Here is a 23923-nt window from a genome sequence, read left to right on the forward strand (position 1 = left end):
GTATCTTCCCTATGTCACATTTTTATTTCTATCCTTTTTCCATGTGATGAAATATGTGCTTGATGCAACTACCATCTCCCATCCGTTCATATATCAAATATTTCCTAACACTCCAAAACTACTGCGTCTTTAGTACTAGTAATGCATGTGTTGGTCTTAGCTACAGATGACATGCCATAAATAAGTAACTATCAAGTTTCTTTCAAAAAGATTAATAGGAAAATGAAGAAATGTATAAGAATTTATTATTTATGTTAAAAGCTTTCTAAAATCTCTAGCTAACATAAAAGGAAAACATTTGGCTTTTGACCCCCTCCCTTATCCAGTGTCTTATTAAGTCAGAGAAAGTGGGTCATAGCACAAAATCCTGAGAGTGCTGAAGATCTCACAGAGCCCCCTTCCCTGCCTGCACGAGATTTAATTCCAATCCTAGGAAATGCTAAGTTCTCTCCTCTTCTACCTGAAATGATGCTCCTATTTGATGCTCTCAAAGCTTTGTTCAAATTTAGCTTAAATATCTCCTTTTCAGTAATGCCTTTTCTAATCATCCAATCTAAGTAAACTAGCCATCCAACCAAGATCTCACACCTAGATATTTTTCTTGTTTATTTGTTGCCTGTCTGTTAATCCATTCCCTTCACAGAAATCACCCATGAAGGCAGGTCACACAGCTCCGTGCCTCAAGTGCATGGACACGTCCTGGACACGCCCTCGACACACAACTGACAGAAGAATTGTTTTCAAAATAACACAGGCACAGAGAAAGGAGTGCAGAACACAGTGATGGGGAGGAAAAGCAGGGAAGGCTTTAGATAGAGACAAGTTATAGTAACACAGGGTACCTGCTGTAACTGAGGTATGAGAGTGCTCTAGGGGAACGGCAAGGATGTGGGTGTGGAGGGACATCTGAGTGACGGCGACAGGAAGCACGTTCATGCTGGCGGGATGCTCAGTGTACGCAAAACCTTACTTTGTGAAAGACATGTTTGAAGGAACAGTCAAGGTGCATGGATCCTGCATTAGTATAAGAAACTGGAGGATTAAAAGCCGGAAGCGACCACGTCCCTCACACCGCGCGACTGCCTGGGAAGGTGGCAGCGCCAGGGCACACCCCGCGCTGCAGCCCAGAGCCGGGGCTGCCGGGGCGGGGCGAGCCCGCCAGGAGCAGTCCACGATGACGAGGCCAGGAGCGCAGGGCAAGGGGTACGTACTGTGTGTCTGAGAACTTAATTTTACTCAAAGATGAGGGTAAGGAGGGAAATTTAAGGTCTTGCCCCTTTAAAACAAACACAGATGCCCTGCGGTGTGGGAAGCACAAGTTTCAGGAGCGCGTGGAAGGCTTTGTGACGTGGGCTTCTCCGTGGTCCCGCAGCCACCCCCCTCCCCAACCCTGCTCTTTCTAAACACGTGTTCTCTTCCAGTACACAGGGCACTCTGCCGGGTGGGAAAGCTTGAGAAAGACGTGTATTATCCCATGAGATGAGGGAAGAGGCCTGAAGGAACACTAAGAGAGTTTCATCCAGTATGAACGTCCCTATGTTTACTCCCTGATAAAGTCAGAACACAAACAAGCAGAATTATTTGGGGGAAAAAGTGTGCCTGCTGTAGTGTATCTGAGCTCGACATTTCTTGCCAGTCACCTAGGCTGCCAGCTAACAGAGAGCCTATACTCCTGGCTCCCCCGTGGGTGTGTGGTGCTGGGTGGGGCTCTAGGACCCCCACACTAAGGTCAGTCATGGTCCTTAGCCATGGAAAGTGTATAGTAAAACGAGCAGAAAAAACTTTAGTTCCAGGGGCCTTAAAAACAAGTAACACACAGGAAAATAATTTCCTCTATTGTGTTAGTGTAACACGAGATAAAGGTAAGAGACCTAAGAGTAATGGCTCAGATCTTCATAAAGCTACTAGCTAAACGAAGATGGTACTGTCAGACTTGTGGATTTAAGAAGCCGTTTCTGGGATTCCTTCCAAACCCATTATCTGAAGAGGAATTTATCCAAATGGAACGTCCTATCATCCGCTAAGCTATGTTTATTTCCTGATATCATGGAATGTTAGAGCCTGAAGGTATCTCAAATGTACGGACCTTTTAGTCCAACTCATGTTACAGATGTAGAAACTGAGGCTGAAAGAGGCTAGGAAGTCAACCGTCAGTGAAAACACAGCTCATTATTGGATAAATCAGAAATACTAGAAAATGTGTTTTATATAACACTTAGATAATTTAAATAATAACTTAAATAATTAATAGTTTAATAATGATAAAGTCAGCTGCTAGAACACCCCCTCCCTGGGTGCTTCTCCTTCTCCACAGAAAAGCTTACAATCCCTTCAGCGTACCCCTTGTCTGTCTTTATAGTTTTATCAGAGACGTTTCCCTAAATAATATACTATTTAATCTTTCTCACCGTTGAACATGACATAAAATGACTCATCATATTAATTCTTCAGTGATTCATTCTTTTCATTCAATTCATTCACATCTAGTTTTGCTGCAGCTCATTCACCTCCCTGCTACAGAGATGTTCTAATGTATGAATGCAACAATTTATTCATTTTAATACTAATGAACAAGTGACATTACCCACCACTATTGTGAGCAATTTTAGTAAATGACTTCTGGTGCACAACGAAGAGTGAAACTGCTGGGTCATAAAAAAATCTGCATGTTTAAGTCATAGCGCCAAAGTGTTTTCTCAAAAAGCTGTGCAAATTTTCACTCCCATCAACAGCTGAAACTTGGTCCTTTGCTCTGGCTTTTGCCAAAATCTGAGATTTTCAGGTTCTTAAAATTAGGCCAATCTGGTGAGTGTGAGCTGGTATTTCATTGTGTGTTTTATTTGACGTTCTCTGACTACAAATGAGACTAAGCATCTCATGTATTTTTATTAGCCAGTCAGGTTCCTGCATTCGCATGTGCTTATCCAGGTCTTTTGCACAATTATACTGGATGTGTTTTTTTTACTAACATGTAGAAGTTTGTTTTTTATATTCTAGATGCTAAACTCTGGCGTGGTTCACGGGAACTGCAAACAGGAAGCCTTCTGATGATCGAAAGTTCTTCGTTTCGATGAAGTCATATTTATTTAGCTATTTCTTTATGTCCTAAGAAACTTGTCTTTATACTCAAAGTAATAAAATGATGTCAGTTTGGTGTCTTCCTTTCTAAATTTTTATACTTCTTTTTTGGCTAAATCACATTAGGGAACAGGTGGCACCTTTTCTGTGTTTAAATATTAAGTGTTTTAATATTATGTATGATGTTTATTGAAAATGCCTTTAATCTTGTCCCTTTTTGGCTTTTATCATGAGGATTATGAAAAAGTTTGCATCTGTTGAGAGGGATTTTTCTCCTATAATCAGTTAATGTTGTGAATCGCATTCACAGGTGTCCTATTTAATTTCTAAATAAAGGCAACCTGCTTGTGAAACAGGACCGTTCATACCTTGTTAGAATCGGTTGCAAATATTTTGCTTAAATTTTTGCACCTGTGGTCATGGTGAGCCTGGCGTGTATTGTTTCCTTCTCATGCTGTCCCAGGTTTTAGAATTGAGACTGTCCAGCCTTCCTTCCAAAGTAAACTGAAGAGTGCCTCCCTTTTGCCATAATCAAAACAAGAATTTTTTGGAATCTGAATTGGAACCATTTGATTCCTGAGTGTGTGGAGGAAGCTGCCTGACTTGCGGTAAATGCCGTTTAAATCTAATCCACGTATTTTCCACTTATTTTGCTCTTCTTCCTTCTTGCATCTAGACCTTCCATCTTAGATCTGAGAAAACTTTCTCCCTGAAGTGCTTTCTGAAAATACTTCCTTAAGGATTTCTTTCTCCTGCCGATGTCATAGTCAGGGCTCACCCAGACGCAGAACTAGCAGGAGATTTAACAGACGGACAGACAGACAGACACCCGAGATTTATTACAAGGAACTGGCTGACGTGACTATGAAGGCTGGCCAGGCAGGCCTGAAGTTCCCAGGACGGGCAGCAGGTGAGACTGTGGCAGCTGCAACCACGGGGCAGGGACGACGCTGCTGTCCACAGGCGGAAGCCTCCCTTCCAGGAAAACCTCAGAGGCCCCCACCTGATTCAGACAGGCCGCCCAGGTTACCCCGGATACGCTTCCTTGTTTAAAGCCAAATGACTGAGGGTGAAAGTTACGTATGTAAGACACCTTCACAGCAACACCCAGGGCAGCAGCTGAGTAACTGGGAGCCGCAGCCCAGCTGAGCAGACACCGTCACAGCCACGCAGAGGGCAAGCTGAACTTCTGTAGGCCATGCTTCCACGGCACTCTCACCGGGCACTTCCGCTGGCACAGGGCCCTGGGAACTTTTCTCAGCACTGAAGGCACAGCAGTGTCCTCCGGACTCCACGGCTGGTGCGGGGTCACCTGTCAGTACGCTGCTCTTTGGAAGTAATCTGTCTTTTACTTTTCTTACATTTCCTCTTTATTAAATATTTTAGAGCTGACTACGCTGTGTGAATGAAGGTCTCTTCTAGTTTCCTCAGTTTCGAGATGTGGGATTTCTTACATCTATACAGTGCTGCGTTTCACTGGTCCTGGCCCTGCCCCTTCAGCACCCTCTCCTCTGCTTCTGTCCGCTCCTTGAGAGCTGATCTAAGGATTTCAGACGTTTTCACTCTACCCTTCATGTCCACACACCTCTCACATTTTCTGCTTCTTCACCTCTCTGTACTGCATTCTGGATAATTTCCTTTTCAGATGTATCTTCCAGTTCAGCAAGTCTCTCTTCAGTTAGATCTGATGGGCTATTAAACCCATCAATTTCTTTGAATTTAAATTACATGCTTCCTTACCAGAAGTTTATTTGCTGTATGTTTAAAAATTGGCTTCACAGTCTTTAAAGGTTTTATGCCCTGAACATTTTTAAAGCTTGTCTTTTATAACTTTGGACATCTTAACCATAGCTGTTTTATAGTCTGCTTCTGATAATGCCAGTATCTGAAGTCTTTCCTGTCTGCTATTTCTGCCAGTTCTCATTCGTGATTTGTTTCCCTGGATGTTTAATGACTTCAAACAGTGAAACTTGCCTTTGGGACTTTAGCTGGGAGAATTCTTTGATGCCTGGATGAAGGCCCTCGAGAGAGGGCGAGTGCCTGCTTCTGCCTGGGGCCCAAGGGCAACAGCCATTCAGAATCTCTTTACACTTGGCTCGAGTTTCGTCAGAGCAAGTCGGAAGTTATTAGTTCAGGCTTCGCGTTCCCGTGCAAGCTGGTGTGTGGAAGCTTCTCAGTAGCGCTTTCTCCTCGCCCCCCAACTCGGCTTCGGATGTACAATCCCCAAGACACAGACGCAGCCGGGGAGGGGCACCACTGTTTCCTGTTTACCTTTATGCTGGGTCTTCCCAGGTTTATGGGCGCTGAGTCTCCTGCGACACCTCTCAGCTTGGAGGGTCAGCACTGGCCTTTGTCTCCTGTCCCCTCACCACAAACCATCTTCTGAATCCTGCATTTTAAATGGTTTCAGTACGTGAGTCAGCACTGGGCCCTTCCCCGCCACACTGCCAGAAATAAAGCTGAATTTAACTCTTACCTTTAAATTAGATGAGTCTCTCCTGGGTTCATGGCTCTAAATTTTGATGCATAAGAACTGCCAATGAAGAGAGGACCTGGGTAGTTCTTGACCCACAGTCGATCACAACAAATTCAGAGTAATAACTACTCCTCATTTGTACTATTAAATATATTTCTATTCTTTCAGAAAAATCAGTAGTGCCTTTGAGAATTCATCTATGTTGATACCTTTTTACCAATTGATTCTTATTTTGTTCCTCCTTTTTTCCCCAAGCTTTGGTGAAGTTGGACTGCTGTACCAAAAACTGCACATAATTAATGCAGACAACTTGGTGTGCTGGGACATATGTATACACTCCTGTTACCACCACAGCAATCCAGGTAACAGACATATCCATCAGCTCCAAAGGTTTCCTTGTATCTCTTTGCGTTTCTGTTTGTGGTAAGAACATTAGCACGAGATTCACTCTCTTTACACATTTTAAGTGCACAATACTATCTTGCTAACACTGGGCCCTATATTGTACAGCAGATTGCTGGAACTTACTAACCTTTAGAAGTTGTGAAACTCTGTCAACAGAACCTTTTAAATCCTTTCAGGGATATCTTCAAGTATCACTTTCTTGAGTTTCATAAAATTATATCAAGTACAAGAACATGGTCAGTTGTATGTAAAACTGTCCAAGTTGTCCACACCATCAGTTCCACTTTGACTTTCATATTTTACATTTAGGCTTTTTGACCAAATTATACTTCTAAAAAAACCTGCATAGAATATATTTTGTTAACATAATTGCTCTAAGGACGAGGCAGATCCTGAAATTTACAAGCTCTACAAAGTGTCACGCACGGTCACCGGAGAATGCACAGGTGTTAACTCACATCGACTTTATCACAACTGTGTGGCAGGTGGCGATGTTGCTACTTTGTAGAAAAAGAGACAGATACTTACGAACAAAAAGCTATGAAGTGATAAAGCCCTGGTGTAACCCACTCCACCTGACTCCCAAGATACACATGCCTTTTGTAGCTACGTAAAAAAATGACCCCATGTGAACTTGACTGAAAGATAAGCCTCTAGTTACAGACTCTCATGATCACAGGGAAGTAGTAAGTTAAATATTCTGCCCACCCGTTCAGTCCCTGACCCACACAGAATGTGATCCGCACAACTCAGTTTTGACAGTGGGAGGCAGAACTTGACGGATACAAACACAAAAGGGTACCAGTGTTTATCACAACAAGCGTGCCCTGGACAACCGGCGTGGGGCTGCACCGTGTGGCTGACCGTTCAGCACTTACAGACCATTACCTGATCCTCGTTCCAGCCTGGGAACGACTTCAGTGTATATGGGAGCCCTCGAGGGTCCGAGAGCTCCAACTGTAACCCACTCCATCCTTGGAAGTTCACAAGACATCTTTGATCCTGAAACCCATCAAACCAGGTTCTTTCTGCTCCTTAAAGCTGTGTATCGGATAAACCTAGGGTAAACCTTCACGTGCTGGGAGACAGGTATATCCCCCACAGAGCATTTTTCCCACTCACATCATTTTTAAAGCTCCCTCAGAACAGAGATAAACAGTGTTGGACTGGTCACCATGCTGACTTCTTTACTTATCTAAGTTGAAGGTTATTTTGAGTTTTTGTCTCTTTCTTCTTAGCCAAAGGAACTGCTATCAGCCCACCAGCTTCTCAAAGGCACTGCTGAGCTGTTATTCACGTCTGTGCCCTGGCCCTGCGCACAGCTGATGACACACCGCAGGTCTTCACTGAACGCCGAATTCAGAGAGCTAACTTTACACTTAAATTGTCATGTGGAATAAGAAAAGTAAGTGTTAAGAACTTACTTTAAATTATTTAAACGGACACTAACCTGGATGAAGAGACTCGCTGTGGTCGCACAGTGCGGGGAAGGAAACAGGGCATCTAAACCGCCCGATTTCTCATGTGAAGCTGCTGCTTTTTGAAATCACAATTATATTTGCTGAGCCAGAAGTCCAGATGCACAGTATGACTGTAAGTTTTTTCTGAACTTTGAATTTGTGATTATGAAAAGTCTTAACAACGCTTAAAAAGTACCTTATTTATGAATTGTTTTCACAAGCTGGACTACACTGGTCCTATAAAAACGCAGCACATTTGCCGCATGGGTCTACCCCTCCAGGACGGCCCTTCTGAGACACCTTACATCACACGGTCACGCTGCCACCCTGCTGGGCGGGGGACCTCTCCTCTCAGACCATTGGCTGAACAGCTTTCGATGAGGAACTTTTTAACAATGAAGTTTAGACACACTTTACAGTGATAAACGTGTTACACATTTCTCTTAGATTCCTATAATCTTCCGTTACAGAACAAAATGTAGAGGTCCACTCTTACCTGCTTAAAAAGTTGGAGGTTAACTGCAGTTTCCAAGAACTGTTTCATCACACTTGAACGGTGCTTTACAAAGCTCTCCTCGCAAAAGGTGATGGGCTCACCCTGGAGAGAAATAAAGGATTTTAGGATGTCAACAGAAAGGCAGAGAGAACGTGTTCACCTAAAGAGAAGCATGGGGCTCACAAGGGAGTGCAAGACAGAACCAACTTCGAGGGGCTTGGAGTGTGGAGAGCATTGAAAGCAGCACACACATCTGAAAAAGTCCAACAATTATATTTCATCCTGATTAGAAAATAGTCTTACTATAAAAACCACTGCGTGATTTTTGCCATTTATAGTATGATCATGCATTTCTTTTTAAATTAATTAAACAGTTGTCAATCACATTCTCTTGGCGATTGCAAATACAATTCGGACTGGGTACTTTCTGGGACAAGTTCCACATGGCATCTGCCTTAATTGATCCTATTTGCTAAGTAATCACAACTTTGCAAATGTGTTGTGGTGGCTGAGCCTCTGTTAGATGTTCCTCCTTCAAGTAACAAGGACTCTAATTCGAAACACAGATCCACTTGTCCCGTGGATCCCATGCGTGACTTCAGAGCCCGTCCCTCACTGGTGGGTCCCTGCCACCTGCTGTTTCCCTCAACAGCCTGAAGGGTCCTTTGGCCCATTCGATACAGATGAAGATAAGTGACTGGACTTTACGATCAAAGTGAAAACAGATTAGTGACAGTGATTTGGTCCTTATAGTAGACCTTGTAGCAATCTTCACACTGCAGCAAAAAGGAAAAAAAGAGTTTGTCTACCTTAATAAAGAAACTTTGAAAAAATATTAATTATGATTTAATTTTAAGGAAGCATCAATGCCTTGATTCTAGGTAGTTGTAAGTAAAATTCTGAAAACTGGTTCCCGCATGAACAGAATAAGACGACCAAATCTATGTAATCCAAGCAAATCACTGTCTGATGGAAGTTAAAGACACCACAGAACCACGCTGTTCCACGCGGCAGCCATTAGTCCCATGGAGCTATTTAAATTTAAATGTATTAAAATTAAAGCTAAATTCAGTTCCTCAGTCACACCAGTCACATTTGAAATACTCAGTGGCCACAAGGGCCTAGTGGCTCCTGAATCAGACAGCACAGATACAGAGTATTTCCTTCATCACAAAAAGTCCTCTTGGACAGCTTGCTGTAGAGGGGAGAAAATAAAATTCAAATAAAGTATTAGAGAAGATAATAAGATAATTTGCTAATTGGTGTCACCTGTACCACCAGCAGCCAGAAGCCAACGAGCCATAACAAAACTAACATCACACACTTCCGTATTGACTGTTGCCACTGTTAAGTGCTTCAGAATGACTTTTAAATACCTATTTTAAAAATTGGATTAATTTACAGAAATATATTTTGGATAATCAAAAACATACCTTATTTGCCACTATCACAGAACTTACAATGTAATGGGGAGAAAACAACAAACAAGCAAATCCACCGAAGGTAAAGATCTGTTGTTTTGTATCAGCAACACACCCGGTCACACTGGGAGCCCGACAAACATTTTAGGAGTGAATAATCGAAACAGCAAGTGAGTTTAAGTTTTGCTCCATATGACACGTTGGCTTCTCAAAAGCAAATACAGGTTTTAAAAATAAACAAAACCACTGCCTCTAATGGCAGTTCCAGCTACATCACTGCTATTACAAAGAAATCAGTACGACTGAAAATTTTAGCTTTTTTTTTGATAGATTTTTCCCCAAACATGTGAGAGAGATTTTATTACCACCTATGATTTGTCTAAAAGTTGTCATTAATACTGCAGAACAGTCTTGTATTCAAACACAAACTTATGGTTACCAGAGGGAGAAAGGGTTGGGAAGGGATAAACTGGGGGCTCAAGATTTGCAGATAATAACTAATATACATATAAAACAGATAAACAACAAGTTCCTTCTGTACAGCACAGGGAACTACATTCAATATCTTATAGTAACCTATGGTGAAAAAGAGCATAAAAATGAATATATACGCATGTTCATATGTGACTGAAGCACCGTGCTGTACACCAGAAACTGACACAGCCTAGTAAAATGACCATACTTCAATTAAAAAAAAAAAAGTTCTATCTCCAACTGAAAACTTCAGACGTCCTGTTCCGAGCAGGAGTATCTTTTGGCTGGAGGGCGGGGAGGGCAGGGGCAGAGGGTGTCCAGGCAAGGGATGGGGAGGGGAGCTAAGTTGACCTGTGCTCTCTCAAGGGTCAGGCATAACTTAGTCACTAGCCAAAGAGAACTACCCTGGGAGTACCCTGCCCTCATTAATCTTCCAGCAATTGCCGCCATCTTTCAAGAGAAGGAGTAAGGAGAAAGCTCAGATTTGCTGTCCACCCATTTTTGATGACACCAGTCATGCTCAGAGCTTCCAACTGAACCTCCTACAACTGACAGTTTGTTCACTACGAGTCTTAATGATAATGAGGAAGACACATCTTAGAATCTTATCTCAGGAGAAAGTAAGTCTGGATTAACAACGCTGTCAAGCTTTATATATTAACACACAAGAATCTCAATCACTGCCACCCTGGGGGTGTGTCCTAGGAGGCAGACAGTAAACGACTCCCCATGCGAGTCCCTTTAAGTCCCAGTCGAGCTGAAGGGCGTGGTGAGAAGGAACTCTGCTGAGGCTCTTCTGATTTACTGAGGATCTGATTACAGGCCGGGATTAGGACTGAATGCTTCTCAGAAACTGTCCTGTTCCAAGGGAGGAGGCTTTATGCCCAGTGCTGCCCGTAAATCAGCAGCGCACGCCTGCAGGATGGAAGGTTTAACATGGGGGCAACCGTGGCTCCACCGCGGGAGCGGGAGCTAGTTTTGAAAACAAATGGAAGCTTCACAACACCGACATGGAAAAGGCATGTGGACAGGAAGTGGCTGGTGAGTCTGGAGACGGCACGGATCAGCGGCAGCACCACAGCGAGGCAATGGAAGGCCGGCTGAGGCCTAGTGGCTAACGGAGCAAGCGACAGACAGTCCCAGAGGGAAGGAGGACTGGAAGAGGTTAGACTGTCTTTAAGAAGGGCTATGTCTCAGGTTCTATATCATCCTCTGGAACAGGAAACTTGGCAAAAAAAAAAGAAAAAAGTCCAAAACAACAGACAGTCTTCACGCTTTAAGGTGCACGACTTAGCAAAAGTTCACAGTGCAAAAAAGTTACGGTATCAGGAAGAGTATTGCCGTACAGACAGATGTAACACCGCCCGAAGTGTCGGCACACTGCTTACTCTTTCCCTTAATGCGTTCGGACTTAACGTGCAAACTCACTGTTATGTAAGGATGTAAACAAACTAAGCAAAAAAGTCTGCGCAGCGATGGCTTATTTAAACTGTTAAATCTCTGAGAGATTCTGCTCCCAGCTCTCTCATGGGAATATTAAAATATATTTAGGTTCTAACAGGAAACAGGAATGAAAGATTTTTCCCGGGTTAGACAGCATTTTTCTTCCAAGTGTGCCACTGCTACGACTATGGAAGGTCCTGCCCGTTTACTCCTAGAGCTGAGGAACCACAAACAGAATACGTTCTCCTACTGCTGAAAATCATTCATGGAAAAATCTCATTCAAATCATAAACTTTAGTCATTATTAATAGCAAACATCTTATGTACATATATGAACTTCTCCTAAAGTTATCAGATATGTCTTGAAAAAATGTAGGTTTCAGTGTTGCATTTGGCTATGATTCTGCAAATTAAGATGGGAAAAGAAATTGATCTTTCTAGACAGCTGATTTTAGCACTTTGGTCAAACTTGCACACTTTAAAAGATTAATTAATTTATGTATTAATGTTACACATACTATGAAAAAAATACTTCTTTTCTTCCCCAGATTTGAAGGAAGAAGAGTCTCTATTCTATGAAACATACGACCAGTGATGTGAAGACGGAACCCTCACTACCCCGTCCCCGGCCCTCCTGCCTCGTGCCAGTGGTGCACAACTTTTATACATTTTTGCTAAAAAAAGTTGAGCAAAATTTCCTCCCTGCTGATATAAAAACGAGAGAGTGCTGTAAAAGCAAGCACGTTCCATGAGGACGCCAAATCCACAGCAGATATCCCTCGTGTAGAAACCATCTACCGAGTGAAAGGCATCCACTCGAGCTCGGGTGATGGGTGAGCTTCAGTCACCATCACACCGAGAGGGATGAGTAAACAAGCTTTCCAGCTTGTATTTTAAAATCTCTAACGAGCTGGCAGTTACAAATGTACTAGATGGCAGCTTTAAGGTGAAGATTCAGTAAATGGCCATTTAAATTATGAACGTCAATCCTCTACTTAAGTTGCCTGGACTTAATCGCAAAATATTACTTACTGATAATGTTTTAAAGGAATCCAATACGAAAAAATTTCTGAAAGACAACTCCAGCTCCTCCAGCAGCGGCCCCGATGACTAACTCATCTTTATTTTAAAAAGAATTCCCTTTTTATCCGTTAGCAAGATTCACGGCAGCCCAGAAAAGCTTGAGCGCTTGAAACAAATGACATCGTATCCTAAATACTCAGAGGAATAGATTTAAGTATCACTTCCATGCTCTTAGGGTAACAAAGTGTATGCTTTTGAATAAATTAAGCAACATTTTAACTCAAACATTTCTTTAGCACTAGAAGCAGAGCTTGTGAGATAAATGATAGACAGAGATACAACTGACGCCCCTTTATTAGTTATTTAGTGTAATCATTTAAAAATGCTCTCATGTTTATGACAATGTTCATCTTTTCGAGGATCAAAGGAGGGTACTTTAGTTATGTGAAAGGAATTTTCCTTACCAAATTTACTTCATTTTTAATGATCATAGCTAATACAGAGAGCGTTACCTATATGCCAGGCACTGTTCTAAGTGGCTTACATATACGAACTCATTTTATCCTCTAAATAACCCAAGAAGTATTATTACCCCCTTTTTTTTTAACATGTGAGGAAACTAAAGCACTAAGAGGGTAATCTGCCGAAAGTCGTCCACTGTCACAGAATGAAGAGTCAGCCCCAAGCGATCTGGTTTCAGGGTCTGCACCCTTATAACTTTCCTTAAATTTATTTAGCACATTAGTTTGATCTTCCATTTTTGAATTTTTAAAACGTAGCTAACTTGCTGCTGGCTAAAATCCAAAAGCAGCAGAATTGTTTTATTTAAATCACTTTCCAGAAACTTTAAGGAGTTTCGTCGTTTTCTCTGTAATTACGAGCAGGTACAACTGATTTGTCAGTCGTGCCGGCGTGTCACTCAGAGAGTGAGGCTGGGCACTGTGAGAAAAGCAGCGTGTTAGGAGTGGCCATTCAGACGTCCTAAGTGCTTGTTTTATAAAATAAGTTACTCTTTGGCAGTATTTAGCAGGTGTATTTGAAAATGAATATTCAGATCATCCTGAGGGGCTTCCCTCCCAGTCGACATCCGACTGGCTCCCCAGTGCCACCGCAGGGGACCGGACGGAAGAGGGCAGCGGTCTGAGCAGTGGCAGTCACCCCAGGAGACAAAGCCACACGTGGAACTTACAGCAGGAACAACAGCCTCCCCAGCTTACACACACACTGTGAGATGTCTACACCAGGTGCTCCTTTTGAGAGAATTCCTAAGATTTTGTATCGTTCAGTCTGTACATAAACGTACACTGCGTGTCTTCCTGCATCTTCATTTAGAAGACATGCACGTCCAGAACACTTACCTCAAGGAGCATGTGATAGGCCAACAGGGCCGAATGGAGGGGGACCACTCCACACAGAGCAAGAGCAGGCCTGTGGACGGAACGGATCCAGACCCAGGCCCCACGGGTCACCAGCTGGGAAACTTACTCAAGTTTTTAAAAGTCTATGAGCATTAGTTTTCTTATCCTTAAAATGAATAGGGTAATATTTTGAAGGCTTGTAAAGATCAAATGAGAGAGTTTCTTTAAAGGGCCCCTCAGTGCGTGGTACCCAGTGGGCTTCCAATGGTCAGTTATTGTTTTAATAACAATAGATAAATCATTAACATCAGCAAAAATAATAACATAAGAACTATAATAAGTAATATATAAAAAAGGAAGAGGAATGTGTTAAAGGAAGTAAACATAATCAATCCATAGAAAGAAGGGGTCTGTATGAACTACAGCCTCAAGGACCAGGAAGAGACCAGATGCCGCTGAAGCCAGAAAGATAAGAGCACGGCCAGGAAGAAAGAACACACGAACCAAGGGTCTGGGAGCCTGGGCATTTGGAGCCTCCAGCAGAATTCTCTAAACTGAGGTCAAAGATTAGGAAAAAAAAGTAAAAGCAGACACAGACGGCCTGCCCATAGTGAGGGCCCTGCCTGGCAGGAGGAGGGAGGGCCCTGGGGCTGGTCCGTCACAGACCTCACCGACAGGTGCAGTTCTGTCAAACGCAGGGAAGCAGTGGCTCATTTTCATACGTGTCTAAACAATCATGACATGTTGAAAAGTAATGTCTAGTTAAAAAATCCGTATTAATTTAAAGCTACTTTGTAGCCCTGCCCTTTCCAGCCGTCGTCCAGGAGCTATGGGATGCGACTGGAGTGCACTCACGGGGAAAAGAGACAAAACCACGAAATCATCACGACTTCTAAACTTGGCTTCCTTCCTCCACATCAATTAGAAAACATACCAAAGATACATGGCTACTAGATAAACGTCCAAAAAGAGTGCACAGAACAAAAAGCAAATGTGCTGTCAGTAAAGAAGAATCAGGGTAATCTGCAAAGATCACGCCTAAAACAACAGCAACAGATATTTTATACACAATACATAAATAATTCTTCTTCAAAATGATTTATTTTGAAAATATATAGAAAAAGTGTCTAAATACACTCAGTAAACTTTTTAAAACTTGAGCTTTCATTCAAAGCTGAGTCAAAAGAAACGTGGATGCTCACGGAACAAAAGTACTGTGCCCTAACTCCCAGAAAGGACCAGCAGTCAAAAAGGAAGAAGAAACCATCAAACACAAAAAGGAAAAATGTAAGTAAGTTAGCCAATACATTGGTAAGATGTGAGCAATAAACAGGAGAGCTAGTCTCTGACAAAATTGTATCTTTTCCCACAGAGACTGAGACTCTGGCTCTGAAAGATGTTTAAAAAAAAAGTCAAAGGCATTGAAATCTTGCACTCCTGTCTGCTCAATTAAGCTCAAACAGGGAGAAAATTAAGCTACAAAAACTACAGTAATAAATGGTAAAGACGGGATATCTTCATAATCTTAACTGGCACGTAACACCGACCATTTAAATCTTTTATAAAAATGTTCCCTTCAGTGCGCTCTTCCCAAATCGAAAGGCTTTTGCAAATTTAAAAAGGGAAAGAAAAAGGTAGCCAATAAAGTCAATAATTATTTAAATGCGGCAAAATTCAAGCAAAGTGATACTTTAAACTTTCTTCCTGTATTGTACACTTAAAACCAACCTCTCTGCCTCAAAATTTGGTAACTAAAATCAATCACTGATTTTGTCTTTCAGAGTCATTCTTGTTTCAATGGACGTTCAACAGCTTTAATGACTATGACCTACTGCAGGATGGGTGACTGGTTTCCAGTCTTTCAAAGAATGAGACCCTGTAACTGTAAAAAATTTTTGGAGACTCCCCCACGTGAGAAACGCATACTATGTGCAGTACTACGAGTTCCAGATCATGTTTTTTAAATGTACACATATTTCAAAAAGATCAGCATGCAAATTAGACGTGTACTTTTCTAGAGACAGAAGCCTGTCAGTCTGAGGGTTTCTCCTGACAGCTCATTACTCCTCGGCAACAGAAGAGAAGCCACTGGGAGGGAGCTGCTGATATGGAAGTCACTTCAGAAAGCGTCTCACCCATTCACACTTACTCAGCGCTCCACAGTTTACGGCAGGACTCACACAGCAATCCTGAGAGGCAGGCAGGGAAGGTACAAGAGTTCTCCTTTCACAAAGTAGAAGACGGAAGCCTCGAGACTAAGGAGACGGGCTGGGGTCACACAGCTTGGTGGTGATGAAATCCCCATGCGATAACAGGCCTTACGACTTATTACTAATTCAGTATTTTTAATCCATTGCAACTTATTCACCTGGGCATGAAAGGGCCTTGGAATCGCCTTCATAAAATCAGACTCACACACTTAACCAGTAGTTCAGAGAGAGAAACAAATACATTTTGATTTATACCTTTCTGGACGATCTAACTACTTGGCTACAATTCTACGTAATAATCATTTGGGGGGTATTAAAACAAAAAAGCAATGGCAAGATGAGCTAGGATATGCTCAATAGACAAGCCCACTTAGAAAAGGCTTATGAATTAGCAAGACAATAAATGTCCAAATACTGCAAAATTTTTGATTGCTAATGATTTTAAACTTCTGTGTTACATTTGTCATTTCTAAACTCTAATCTAATAAACCCAATCATCTGGCTAATTTCTTAATGACCTTAACAAGATTGAGCAGAGTTACTCTAAAATGCATTAACGCCATTCATTAATTAGTGAAGAGGTAAGTATTCCAATTTTAGCACCACAAACAAGGTGATATGGGAAAGAATGTGGGAAACACTAACTAAAGATTGCTGAAAGAACTAAAACCAGGGAGTCAAGAAACTGGAGATGCAAGGTAATGTTTGACAGCATATTACGTGGGATTTTAAAAAATCTTTATGATACTTTTTAAAGGGTGTGATATTAAACCATTTCTTTCTCTGCCCATTCCAAAGAATCACAAAAAGCAAACTCAAGGAGTGATGAAATAAAGCGCTTACAGGTTTGTATCTCAGTGCATCTCTGTAGGATCCAAACAAAGCAGCCTGCGCCCTGAGGAAGGCCCTGGCCACTCCATCTCCCGTAGCTGTGGATTGCTTCTTCAGTTTATTTTTCAGGGCCGAGACCTGCGTGACGGAGAGGAACAGTTAAATTAACACCTCGGAAATTGGTACAGCGAGGTACGAACCCAATCAGGAGGCACACCGCAGTGTCTGCAGGTCAGCCCAAACCTCATCCTCCTCCCTGGGAGCTTATCTCTGCCGCTGTGGAGGGCACCTGCTGCTCTGTTAATTGAAAGAAAGGCAGGGGCCCACGGTAATGTGCTAATGCAAATTGGTTTATGCTCTCTTTTTTTCCCAAGGCCTCTTGACATAAATAAGCTTTAATTATTTTACAGTAAACTGCTTGGGAGCCACTTTCCCGCAGATTTTTAGCAATCACAACACGCGTCTCCTTGTTTGGGGATGAAGCCGGCTGGGTGTCGTTCATTTCTGCTAGGTAAGGTTATTCGTTACAGGTCCTCCAGGATCACTTACTATTTAATTTTATTTTTGGAAGCCTCATTTGTATATGCAATTTTCCCATCATTTGTTGGAATAGTTTTCACCATTATTAGGGGAGAAGAGGGGAGAGAGGTTAAGGTACAGAGAACCTACCAAGGGCAGAGAATTGCGTTCTGCACTCACATACTGCCCCATCTCATCTTCAGTCTTCACGAAAGGTACTCATGTTTACAAATGAAGAAATAGGGGCTCAAACATGTGAATCATTTTGCCTTCAATACGTGCTACTAAGTGGCAAAACTGAGATTTCAATCCAGTTCTGTCCAGTTTTTCCCACAACCACATGCAGGATTTGAAATCAATGTTATTGCTTTACGAACCAGTACTCATATTAATACGTTAATATTTTTAAATCAAAGAAAAACTTATTATCTAGGAATCTGCATAATTTCAAAAGGCACCTAAATTTGTTACACTTTTTTATACATTTCCATCCTTTAACTTCAGGTTTTGTGTACTTTAGAGAACACGTATTATTTATGGATAGACTTTACTTAGATGAATATTTTCTAAATGTCATCAGACTCCCGAAGTATAACTTATTTTTAAGGGGGAGGTGATGTGATATGTTCCTATGCATCCAAGTCATTTAACCAATTCCTTTCACACATAATAAAAAAACTACACTCTGTATACTTAAAAAATACTATCAATGCTCATATACATTCCTTATCAATGCTTTACATGGGGATATGAAGTCATGTAAAAGTTCTGTTTTCTTAAGAAAAAACTGATGGGACAAATTCTGGGTGGAATGGCCCCTTATCAGAGCATGGTCTCATCCTTACACTACCAAACAACAAAATAAGGTCATTTCTCCTTTACATAGACATGCAAGAAGAAATATGTCTATTTCTTTACACAGGCAGTCCTGACTTCTCTTGTAGATGAAGACTGTAATTGAAGCGTCAACCTAATTAACAACTAAACTTCGAATATTGCTAATGAGAAGTGAGCACAGCACCAGAGGAAGGGCCAGCTCTACAGGTGATAAACCTTCACGGTAGTGACATTTTCCAGTGTAAAGTCACAGTTACTGTGATCTGATCAAAGAAAGAGACCCCCATTGGGTCCAATTATAACCATAGTTTTGAAAAAAATTATTGAGTTATGATGTTCATAATCTATGCAGAAAGGCCTCTGCAGTATAGGTCTTTCCGCATAGCTGTGATCTTTTCAATTTATATCCAAGCTCCGCAGATTCAGATAAAAGTTTAGAGCCTAATTCATTTAGCCCACAAAGTGCATAAACCAGGGTTCATTTAAGAGGAAGTTTTTATTATTAAAATCTAACCTCAATAAATGCACATTTTTACGTAACCCACATATTCAAAAATAAACGCAGCTAAAGGATGTAAAAACGAATCTTCTGCCTTAATGCCCGTTATCCTAAATCCTGCTATTTTAAGTTTCAAGTGCCTTTAAAGAAAACCCAATAGGAATGAAAGTCAATACATGTATTTCATTACTGCCCCCAAAAAAGGCTTATGGGGGAAAGAATATGATTCCAGTCTTTCAAAGTATTATAAAAAGTAAATGACTGGCTCATTTTTTCATTTTACTTTAGAAAATAAGAAAATAACGTTTTAAAACGGCATGCCTTGTGGCTCTGCAGAAGAAAATGCCTCCGAGTGTTATCTTCCTATAAAACCCGAAATCGACAGTTCAGTCCCCCACAAATCAAGAAGCCCTGGGACGGTCGTGCCATGTGCTCGCAGAGACTGGAGGCAAGTCAGACCACCCCGCAGCCTCTGTCACCCCAAGCCCCGGATTGCTTAACGGCTGTGCAAGTTATCCAGGATATTAATCACCCTGGCACAAGCCTTTCCTAACCAAGTCATAAATAGGTAGCCTTCACTTTCAAAATTGGTGAGTGATGAGTCCTGAGTTCCCTCAAGAGCTCTACAGAAAACGGGAAGGAAAGGAAAACCCCTGCTCCAGAACTCGCTGTCTAACACAGCAGCCACGGCACACACAAGCGCGGGGAACGCGACTCGTCCGAACTGAGACTTGTGTTAGTGTGAAAAATACATGGGATTTTGAAGACTCAGTACGATAAAAAAGCTAAAAATGCCTAATTTTTATTGATTACATGATGAGAGTATTTTGAACATACTGGGTTAAATAAAACATATTATTAAAAATTCATTTCACCTATTTCTTTTTACCTTTTAACATGATTACTAGCAAGTTTTTAACTGCAGGCGCGGCTCACGCTGCATTTCTGCTGGACAGCCCCAACCCGCACAAGCATCCTGTCTCACTCCACACAGGCTAAAAAACTGCCTAGCGAGGAATATGGTTACATTTTCCCTTTGCCTGTTTCTAAATCATTTCAGCCTTTACAAACTGCATGAAGAGTTTTCCCTTGACCTACTCTAGGCAGGCTTCGACTGGCAGTAGATCTGAGGTGGTTCCTGTTTTTCGGAAACCAGAAGGGCAAGTGAGTGAGCTGTTTGTCTATGCACCACGAGTGCTCAAAAATGGCCTGTAAAAAATGAGACGTTTTTAATAGCTCTGGATCTAAGGATATGGCTCTGATAGACAACACTTGTGTCAACCTTGGTATTTTCCTGTCTTTCAGATCACCGGAGCAAATTATCACCAGTTACCACTGCCCTTTGCAGTGCTAATTAGCTTTTAGCAGTTTTTATCTATAAGAATGGTGCTGTCTCTTCCACACTTTTTAAATACTTGGTCTGGGGAAACAGCATTTGCTGCTTTAATTTCCAAACTTCCCAGTTCAGTTATGGAGTAAGTGTACCTCTTCCTCTGAGATCCTGAAGTTCACACTCACATACAGCTGAATTCGGAAAGGCATCTGAAACCTTGGTCACATGGCTGTCATCACACAATCCTATCGTACAGTATCAACTGCTTTCTCTTTTTATTCTCAAGAAAATAAGCTTCAATCTCCAATGGCTAAAGATTACTTCGAAACTGACATTTTATTTTACTATGACGTTCTTTAGCCTGTAAGTAAGTTATTTTTTGTCTAATTAGGCACCCTACTAGACCCCCAAAAAAGTTAAACAGTGAACAGAAACTTCAGAACAAATATCATTTCATTGCTCTTATCAAACGTTCAAATTCCTTTCATACAAGGAGGATTCAGGTTGTAAGCAGCCGTCCGCGGGGGGCACTAGACCCTGGGTCTGAGCGCAGTGGGCGTTCACTGCAACACGAGTGATACTACTACTGATTCTCCACTTTCACCCTCTTGGCACCAAGTGACTCTGAATAAAAGGAGGGAATTACATGAGTAAACACAGCAAACAGGTATAAATTAAAAGACTGCCAGCCACGTGCACACAGCCTCAGTAATGAAGCAATTATGCCGACCGGGGGTTAGGGAGGGAGGGTACACAAAGGAGCTGAGTTTTCAGAGAAGTGATTGATTTTCCTCTCACTTGATTTTTAGATGTGTCTTCTCAGGAAAAATAAATTGCCCATTATAGCTTAGAAATTTTAATTTTATTTTTTAGGATCACAAAGAGAAACCCCACGGTAAAGAACAGAAGGTAAAAATAAATGTTCAGAAATATCTGCATAACTTATATGACCTGAAACACCTCTGTGATGCTTTTCAATATCCTTTCACATAACTAAGCTGTACTCTAGAAACATCCTACATTTAGAAAAGTTACTGCTTCAAGTAATTATCTGCTCTAGAAAGAAGTCACAAAGTTAAAATCTTTCATTCTTCCATGAAACATGTTATGGTTATCATATGAATCAGATATTAAATCCCTACCCTTCTTTAATCTTCTAATGTTCAGTTTCTTAAGAAACAAAATTAACCCTTCCCTCTTAATATAATTTTCTAGCATGCTTCTATTTAAGGATTAAAGCAGTAACCTTTAACATTTATTAAATGAAAAACATACGATTCACTCACAGAGGGTATCATGACATGGTTTCTTTGCCTAAATTACCCATCAAAACCTAACAAATACGGTGTCATCTACAGCTCCTTCCCCTCCAGAGGCATCTGAAAACGAAGACACTCAAAACCGCTCTGACTGCACCTCAGGCCCAGTGTCCTGCCAGCGTCTCTAATACCAGTATCACGCCCACTCATCCACATCCTCTGCACGTCACCCTGTCTCATCTTCCACAAGCTGGACATCAGCAAGCCCCATCAGTTCGACCTCTGACAGAGATTTCAAATCTGTCCACTTTCCTCCAGATCCCTGCCACCATCAAGTTCAAGCAGCTCTCAGCTCTCACCTAGACACCTCAGACAGTCCCCTGACTGACCCTCCTGCTTCATTTCTGCTTCGTTAGACCCAGTGGTCTTCAGGACCCAGAACCCAAGATGATAGTTTTAGAAGTCAAACTGGATCACGCTGCTATTCCTCTGCTCAAAATCTCCTTTGAGTTTCCAATGGAGTCCAAAGGTCCTCAACAAGAACCACAGCTCTTTTACAATCTCACGCCTGCCTGTCTGGACAACCTCACCTGGCGTAAGCCTCTCTTTTGTTCATCTGACTACAGAGATTCAGGGCTTCTTTCCACTTCCTGCCAAGCAGGACCTTTGTATCTGCTGTTCCTCCTCTTCCCACCTTGCATGGCTTACTCATCCTCACCATTCAGGACAACTCTGCAAACAGATGTTTTGACATGTTGACCTTGGCTGAACCATAAAAGGCAGATCTGAGTGTACACTGGTAAGAATTGTATCTCAGCTTGGCTAAAATTATCTTCATCTCAGCTCACTACCGGCAGAGATAGCTGTCAGTCTACCACTCTCTTTCTCTTTGGTAACAGAAATCCTAAGTTTTGACTGGTGCTTGGTTAACCGGGCTGGGTTAACCCAGCCATCTCCCAGCAACACCTGTGACTTGGTGTGGCCACGTGGTTGGCTTCAGACTAACAGGATATGAGTTCCAGGACAGCAGCGTGTATGTTTTCCTGTTTACTCCGTTCCTAGCACAATCCAGCACATAGTAGGTGCTTGGTCAATATTTGATGAATGAATGAATGAACAAATTAACAACCTGTCCAAGGTACACCAATGTCTCTTGTTAACTGGATCAGACTATTTGTGATGGTGTCTAAGAACATAATTCATTCAGAAGTTCACCAAGTCATTAAGGTATAAGCAAGACTTGGGAACTGGTATCGTGACAATGCTCACAATAGAGTATCATGCACACACAAAAGTCTCTCAAATATGGAAAAGTCAAGAACTTAAAAAACAAGAAAGACAGTTTTAAATAATTTTAAAGCCAAAATCAGGTCTTTACATTAAAATACACGCACACATTAGCAGTAAGAAGAGAGAGAAGGACATTATTAAGATGATGTGGGGAAAAAAGACATTAGGAGAAAGACCAGGTAATTTAGGTGGAAATGAAAAGCCATGAGGAAGCCAAGGAAATTCATGAGCACTTAAAATTACTGAGTAACAAACTATAAATCAGCTTTAAACTGGCCGAGGTGCAGAGACACTGGGAGGCCCCACGGAGGGTCTCTGCAGCGGGAGGCTCAGTCTCCCACGCAGCCCACAGAAGAGCACGAAGATCTTTTAGATGTTTGGAGGCCCAATATAATCAAAATTTGAGTTTTTTAAATTTCCGTTTTGTTTTGCTTTTGTATTTAAAGTTTGCATTTAAAAAAACAGCAGAATCTGTTACTAATTTACTTACAAACAGAAAGCCTTTTTGTAAACAATCCCATCTCTGGGAATAAGTGTTGAGGAGAGCGGAGACTCCCACGGACCCTCAGGTCACGTGCAGGGGCCAGGGGCCGCCACTGCAACCCGGCCTCGCCTCCAGGGAAAGGAAATAACAAGTCGCACTTGGAGCCCAAGAGGTGCCCATTAAGCCTGCTTCCGGGTTCTTCCTTTCATTACTTCGAAAGTCAGATGGAAATTCCCTTATAAAGCATTCTAGGAAGTTAACTCTAAACAGGGCCTTTAAAAGCAGCCTCCATTGCAAAAGATAAAAAGAAATGTGATCACACTGCTGTTCCAGGCCAAGGACTGAGTGCCTGCCCCGGCTCCGCCTGGCGCCAGGCTGCGTGGACGGGCAGAGCCACCCAGATGCCCGCATCCCCCGGGGGCAAACTGAGAGCAGGATGTGTCTCCTGGAGTCCACTCTAGTAAACAACAACAAACAGGCTTCTCTAAGTGACCCCAGCACCTGAGTGAAGGCGTGTTACCCTTCTCACCTGGACACTCTAGAAACCTGCTGGGGACATCGTGCACTGTTGAACACGATGAGGATTTTAGCAGAGCTGTGGCAAACCCGGGATTGATACAATATTCTCTGGGGTCTTTTTTTTCCTTTGTAACATATACTATGACAATTTAACATTAAACCTTCATGTTAGATTAGAGGAAACAGCCAATGAGTTAAACATACCTATTGACTTATGTGCTTGGTTGTAAGAGTTAAATTTGTTTATATACTTGAATTTTTAAGCTGACTTTAATAATTCTCTGAAAAAGCCAATTACTTTCTGAAATTTATTCCAAATTACTTAGCTCACTCGAATGCAGCTATCTAAAAATCAGAGTTTGGGGGGTTTTTTTCCTCTAGTTCTTTAGGCTTGTGATGATTTTTAGTGAATCTGAGCGATCCGTATCTTTCTCCTTTTCATATCACAGTAAAACCACTAACCGAGTCCTTGGTGTGATACTTGAAAGCCTCACTGTAAGATGCACAG

At 41.8% G+C, this 23923-nt stretch overlaps 1 protein-coding gene and 1 long non-coding RNA gene across 5 annotated transcripts in view; both read right to left on the minus strand.

Annotated features, from left to right (window-relative positions):
- DENND1B (DENN domain containing 1B) overlaps positions 1–23923 on the minus strand; it is a 213049-nt gene that overhangs the window by 45746 nt on the left and 143380 nt on the right. For all 4 annotated transcript variants that reach the window (XM_014564682.2, XM_014566635.2, XM_032466801.1 and 1 more), the window contains 2 exons: positions 16688–16813; positions 7916–8017 (listed from right to left, as the gene is read on the minus strand). In XM_014564682.2, coding sequence (XP_014420168.1) covers positions 7916–8017; positions 16688–16813 — 228 coding nt within the window. The remainder of the gene's footprint in view (positions 1–7915; positions 8018–16687; positions 16814–23923) is intronic.
- On the minus strand, positions 4459–6733 carry LOC116659348. Its single transcript, XR_004314698.1, has 2 exons — positions 5555–6733; positions 4459–5467 (listed from the first exon to the last, which is right to left on the minus strand). It is a non-coding gene; the product is annotated as an uncharacterized LOC116659348 (long non-coding RNA).

Source organism: Camelus ferus, chromosome 23, assembly GCF_009834535.1.
Source record: "Camelus ferus isolate YT-003-E chromosome 23, BCGSAC_Cfer_1.0, whole genome shotgun sequence".
NCBI classification, from domain to species: domain Eukaryota; kingdom Metazoa; phylum Chordata; class Mammalia; order Artiodactyla; family Camelidae; genus Camelus; species Camelus ferus.